At 43.6% G+C, this 6,382-nt stretch overlaps 1 protein-coding gene across 1 annotated transcript; it reads left to right on the top strand.

The window, feature by feature from the left end:
• The first annotated feature begins 265 nt into the window (after window positions 1-265).
• LOC143263437 (transcription elongation factor SPT5-like) lies at window positions 266-5,904 on the top strand. Its single transcript, XM_076528411.1, has 11 exons — window positions 266-634; window positions 905-987; window positions 1,055-1,310; window positions 1,379-1,611; window positions 1,689-2,187; window positions 2,254-2,596; window positions 3,119-3,705; window positions 3,823-4,187; window positions 4,273-4,674; window positions 4,739-4,908; window positions 5,124-5,904. The coding sequence occupies exons 1-11, from the start codon at window positions 411-413 to the stop codon at window positions 5,364-5,366; spliced, it is 3,405 nt and encodes a 1,134-aa protein (XP_076384526.1). The 5' UTR covers window positions 266-410; the 3' UTR covers window positions 5,367-5,904.
• Window positions 5,905-6,382: the final 478 nt, after the last annotated feature.

The following is a 6,382-nucleotide window of genomic DNA, read 5'->3' as shown; positions in this document are numbered from 1 at the left end:
TTATCGCATCAACATTATCACTTCTGGAGTGAATGAGGCTAGAATGGAATTCGAGGCCCTGAAAAGGGCCGTCATTATTAAATAGAGTTGTCTGCGGAACACAGGAGATGTACTTGCTTTTATGTTTCGAACGCAGCCTGTAATTCTGGAGTTTGAACCTCGCGCCACCTCCATACTGCGCAGAACGTTACTGCGTCTTTAGTGGCCCGTACTTCTATATATATATATATTTTTTCCCCTTTAACCGTCGGATTCAAACATGTTATAAAACGGTCAAACAGCAATCGAAAATCATCGTTCTCTAACTTTTGGCTGGCATTCACCTCTAGCGTTGATCTTGTTGATCTAACCTAATAATACAGCTGCTCAATAATTCACGTGTGCCAAGCTCCGTAGTATTTCGTGGCGAGATGTCGGATTCAGAGACGAGTAATGTTTCGGATAATGAGAGCGAACATGAAGGCGGTGGCAGCGAAAGCGAACAGGATGAAAATCGTTCTGTGAAGTCTGCAGCTGGGAGCGATGCTGGCAGCGTCGGAGAAAGATCACGCAGCGTTTCCCGGAGTAGAAGTCCGTCTGGATCGCGTTCAAGAAGTCCGAGCAGGTCTCGATCACGGTCACGGTCGGCGTCTGGGTGAGCAAAATTTCTATCTTGTGCATTGTGCAAATTAATTAACTTTAACTTCGTAACGACCCATGCACGTTTTTTGAGACTAAAATAGATCAACTTTTATTACATTAGCTCATACTTTGTTCCACGAGAAAGTACATCGTACGTTATGACGCAGCGTTATAACCAGCATTACTTTAAATTCGCAATGTAGTCTGGTGCATACAGTTGTTGCAACTACAAGAATATTTCAGGCACATGCCTGCTAAAAGTCTTTTCAAATTAAATTTTTAGTTCGGAGGATGGCAGAGAAGACGAAGCAGAGGAAGCTAGGTCTGGAGATGAAGATGTGGCGGAACCAGAAGAAGAACCAGAAGGTATAGAAAGAATATATTATTTAGAGTATTGGAATATGTTTATTCTGTGATTCATATATATAATCAGGGGAAGATTTGGATGGAAGCAGTGAGTATGATGAAGAGGAGGAGGAAGAAGATGATCACAGATCTAGAAAGAAAAAGAAGAAAGATAAGTACGGCGGCTTCATCATAGACGAGGCTGAAGTAGATGACGAAGTCGAGGATGACGACGAATGGGAAGAGGGTGCACAAGAAATTGGTATTGTGGGGAACGAAGTAGATGAGTTGGGCCCTACAGCTAGGGAAATTGAAGGAAGGCGCAGAGGAACTAGTTTGTGGGAGTAAGTATTGTCATCTGCAATTATTGTAAAAAACTCTTTACTAAATTAATATTTACAATTTCTCACAGCTCTCAGAAAGAAGATGAGATAGAGGAATACTTGAGGAAGAAGTATGCAGACGAGTCTGTGGCAGCTCGCCATTTCGGAGATGGTGGTGAAGAGATGAGTGATGAAATCACTCAACAGACTTTACTGCCGGGTGTAAAAGATCCTAATTTATGGATGGTAAAATGCCGCATTGGAGAGGAGAAGGCGACAGTGCTTCTACTTATGCGAAAGTTCATAACGTATCAAATGTCAAGTATGTACTAATTCGTTATTACTGTATTTTTTATTAATAATTATAGTTATTCCTAACCACACCATTTTATTTATTAGATGAACCACTTCAGATTAAATCTGTTGTCGCGCCTGAGGGTGTAAAGGGTTATATTTACATCGAGGCTTACAAACAGCCGCATGTAAAAGCCGCTATCGAGAATGTGGGAAATTTAAGAATGGGTATCTGGAAGCAACAAATGGTACCGATTAAGGAAATGACTGATGTGTTACGCGTGGTCAAAGAACAGACAGGACTGAAAGCAAAGCAGTGGGTTAGATTGAAGAGGGGCATTTACAAAGACGACATAGCGCAAGTTGATTACGTTGATTTGGCACAGAATCAGGTTCACTTGAAGCTAGTGCCCAGAATCGACTATACAAGGCCACGCGGGGCTTTGAGAACAGCGCAAAGTGAATCCGAAGCTCTGAAACGGAAAAAGAAAAGAAGACCAGCAGCAAAGCCGTTTGACCCTGAAGCTATTCGAGCAATTGGTGGAGAAGTTACTAGTGACGGTGATTTCTTGATATTCGAGGGAAACAGATACAGCAGAAAGGGGTATGTCTTATATTAAATATTTCTTTGGTAGGATAGTTAAAATACATACTATGTATTTCGTTTCAGATTCCTGTACAAAAATTTTACAACAAGCGCCATCATCGCGGAAGGTGTAAAACCAACCCTCTCCGAATTGGAAAGATTTGAAGAAGCTCCCGAAGGTGTTGAAATAGATTTAAGCGGAGGTCCAGTATCTGGAAACAAAGAGGACACTGCTGTGACACATTCCTTCAGTACTGGTGACAATGTCGAAGTGTGCGAGGGTGAATTGATCAACTTGCAAGGGAAAATCGTTTCGATAGACGGAAACATGATAATGGTCATGCCAAAACATGAAGAACTGAAGGAAGCATTAGAATTTCAAGCGTCAGAATTACGAAAATACTTCACCATGGGAGATCACGTGAAAGTACGTATGAAAATAATCAATGTGTAGAGGCTAAGAGAAAAAGAAAACTATTCTATTTATTAATACACAGTAACGCATACAAAATCTAATATAAAAAGACAATAAGGCAGTATACAATAATTCTCGTAATCGCATGCCGAAGCCGTAGACCGTGTTCGTTATGCATATTGTAATTCCGTATCGTAATCTTATTTGCGAGCGTGATCGTAAATTGCGTGTCGACGTTCGTCGCATTCTGCCTCGTGCTCTGCGAGCGCGTCCTTTTGTCGGTGCTCTGGCCGAACGTTAAGAGCCTTCTTACGAATTTGGCCGTTTCGCACGACCAGCGCCCAACGGTCGCCGATCGTCCTACCAGCATCTCGATGTTTAGGTCATGCGCACGTACGTCACGTGGGGTTAACACATGGGAGTCCGCGAGCACCGATCGACTGTTGTGATTTCGGAGGTCGCTCCGATAATAACAAATAACTTTCGGCTCTTACAAATGACTGATTCAAATTATACGTTACCAATTACTTGCAGGTTGTTGCCGGAAGGTACGAAGGTGACACAGGTCTAATCGTTCGGGTAGAACAAAATAGAGTGGTTTTATTCTCTGATCTATCGATGCACGAGCTCGAGGTCCTTCCTAGAGATTTGCAACTTTGTTCCGACATGGCCACCGGTGTGGACAGCTTGGGTCAGTTCCAGTGGGGCGATTTAGTACAATTGGACGCACAAACAGTAGGTGTAATTGTTCGTCTTGAACGCGAGAACTTCCACGTCCTGTCCATGCATGGAAAAGTGATTGAGGCTAGACCGCAAGGCTTAACAAAACGTCGGGAGAACAGAAACGCGGTTGCGTTGGACTCGCAGCAAAATACCATACAGAAGAAGGACATTGTGAAGGTGGTGGATGGACCTCATGCTGGAAGAGGTGGTGAGATCAAACATCTGTACAGAAGCTTCGCGTTTCTACATTCGAGGATGTTCGTGGACAACGGTGGAATATTCGTTTGCAAGACGAGACATTTGCAACTATCTGGCGGGAACAAGTCTGGCATGAATTCTATGACACCGGTAGCAGGATTCATGTCACCGAGAATAGCTTCGCCGATGCATCCTAGCGGGTAAGTAGGATTTCCACAATTTTTCTGTTATTCTTTACGCATGGTAGACTACTTAAATATTTCATTCTGAAAGTCAAAGGTAGAAAAGTAACCTTGGGCCATACAAATTGTTTGTAGAGGTGGCTTTGCCAAAGGCGGAGGCGGTGGTGGAGGAAGAGGCGGCAGAAGCCGCGGTGGCGGATTCCGCCGAGACAGGGAACTGATAGGAACCACCATAAAGATAACCGGTGGACCATACAAAGGAAATGTCGGAATTGTAAAGGATACCACGGAGACGACAGTGCGTGTGGAGTTGCATTCCTCCTGCCAGACCATCTCCGTGAACAGGTCGCACATTGCGAACGTCAGTGTGCCGACCAAAGATGGTGGCTTCAGCAGCTACAACAGAACACCAGCTTACGTTGCCGGCAGTCAAACTCCGATGTATGCCAGAGATGGATCGAAAACACCTATGCATGGTTCACAGACACCTATGTATGAGAGTGAGTATCCTCAAAGTTTGTCTTATTCACTTTACACACGATTCAAGAATACGAGTATAATAATTGTACAATGCTATATTTGCAGATGGTTCTCGTACACCTCATTACGGCTCGATGACACCGTCCCATGACGGCTCACGAACACCGGGACAATCAGGTGCCTGGGACCCAGCGGTTACTAACACTCCCGCAAGGACAAATGACTTCGACAGTTACAGCATGGAGGAGGGTGGATCCCCAGGTTACGCTCCAGGTTATCCTCCCACCGGTGGCCCGTTTACGCCACAAACACCTGGCACAATGTACGGGTCAGAGCAGAGTTTCAGCTCGTACCAACCGAGTCCTAGTCCAGCTGGGAGTGCAACAGCTAGTCCTAGTCCTGCAGGCTACGTTGCTACTCCTTCACCAAGTGGTACTGGATACACCACCAGTCCACATGGAGCCTTTGCTACTCCCTCACCGATGGGCTATAGTCCAATGACTCCTGGTAAGTGCTATTCTTCAAGTACCATCGTTTTGTAAAGAATACTTCTAATGTTGCCTTCTCGCAGGAGCTGCGGGCAGTCCATATAATCCGCAAACACCAGGTGCAGGTTTGGATACCAGTATCGGCATCATAGGAGGAACCGAATGGCATACTACAGACATTGAGGTGAGAATTCGGGATACTCATCAGGATCCTTTGCTCGCTGGACAACAGGGTGTTATTCGAGGAATATCCGTGAGTATTATCAAGCATACATTAAAGTTTACAGTGTATTTTCTAAGAAGGTTATTTCGACAGAAGTTTATGAAGAAGTAATGTTTAGAAATGAAAACAAATGCGAGCGTTGTAACTACTGTTACGAGTATAAAGGGTTAAAATTGGAAATATTTCATAGTGGAGAAAATTACCTTGAACAGCTGGAAGTATTCATGATTGGAATCTATTTATAGGGTGGCATGTGCGCTGTCTTCTTGCCAGTCGAAGATAGAGTCGTGAATCTGGTCTGCGAGGAACTTGAACCAGTGGTACCCTCGCGAGGTGACAGGGTCAAGGTCATAATCGGTGAAGACAGAGAAGCCGTAGGCATGCTACTTTCCATAGACAACCAGGAGGGTGTAGTGAAACTGAACAAGGACGAGGTGAAGATGTTGCACCTGCGATTCTTATGTAAAATGAAGCCCGCGAACACGTAACTGTCCATTTCAAGATAGATCGCTAACCAGCGAAGACAATTTCATGGAATAGTTGGAATACTGTGATAGGCGTACAGAGTGTATAAAATGTTTCACACTTCTACGTTGCATTTACTATGAAACGTAAAAAAAAGAATGTTTTATCATAACAATGTTTTTTGCCGGAAGACTTTTTTGTAAACAAATCAACTTTTTATATAACTGTTAAAATTTTTACACATTTATGGTAAAATGATGATCAAAATGCAACATTTATCCGTTTCAGACTTTCGGATTCACATTGCGCAGTTTTCAAAGCCCCGCGAGGCCTTGTGTAGTCGATTCTGGGCACTAGCTTCAAGTGAACCTGATTCTGTGTCAAATCAACGTAATCCACTTGCGCTATATCGTCTTTGTAAGTGCCCCTCTTCAATCTAACCCACTGCTTTGCTTTTAATCCTGTCTGTTCTTTGAACACGCGAAACTCATCATTCATTTCCTTAATCTGTACCATTTGTTTGTAAGCCTCTGTGTAAATATAACCCTTTACACCCTCGAATGTCAGTTCTCGTTCCGACGCGTGTTTCTTGATTTCTCTGTCCTTTCCTCGCGAACCTCGGTTCGACCTCTGACGTGTGTTCCCATGGGTTCGTTGTATCGTTCTAAGCGATAGTTCCCGCTCTAATGCGAGGTTTCTTCGTCTTTCTCAGTCAGGCATTCACGCGCCCTACGCGCATCTTTGTCACGCTTCGTTCGCGTGCCACTTACGCCTGTCTTTGTCGCGCTCTGCCTACTTGTCGCACAATCTACGCGCGTCAATCATTGGATAGACATCAAAAACACATGTAACGGCAAAAAAATTTTTTTCTTCAAAATCATGATTTTCTTTCTAACGAAATCATATTTTGTTTCTATATTCATATAGAGCGTGATTGGACAAATCCAAAGAGGTACAAAAATGTATCATGGCGATAGATTATAACGGTGAGAAATGAATTGCAAAAATGAAAAAATTTTCAAATTCGGTGCGACACCCA

The sequence above is a fragment of the Megalopta genalis genome, chromosome 1 (genome assembly GCF_051020955.1).
Source record: "Megalopta genalis isolate 19385.01 chromosome 1, iyMegGena1_principal, whole genome shotgun sequence".
Lineage (NCBI taxonomy): Eukaryota > Metazoa > Arthropoda > Insecta > Hymenoptera > Halictidae > Megalopta > Megalopta genalis.
This window is presented reverse-complemented; position numbering and strand designations above follow the sequence as displayed.

Excerpts from the sequence above, each read along its gene's own strand:
- LOC143263437 (XM_076528411.1), top strand. The coding sequence starts at position 411 with ATGTCGGATTCAGAGACGAGTAATGTTTCGGATAATGAGAGCGAACAT. Across the intron at positions 2,188-2,253 it reads AACAGATACAGCAGAAAGGG|ATTCCTGTACAAAAATTTTA; the intron begins GTATGTCTTATA and ends ATTTCGTTTCAG. Across the intron at positions 2,597-3,118 it reads CCATGGGAGATCACGTGAAA|GTTGTTGCCGGAAGGTACGA; the intron begins GTACGTATGAAA and ends AATTACTTGCAG.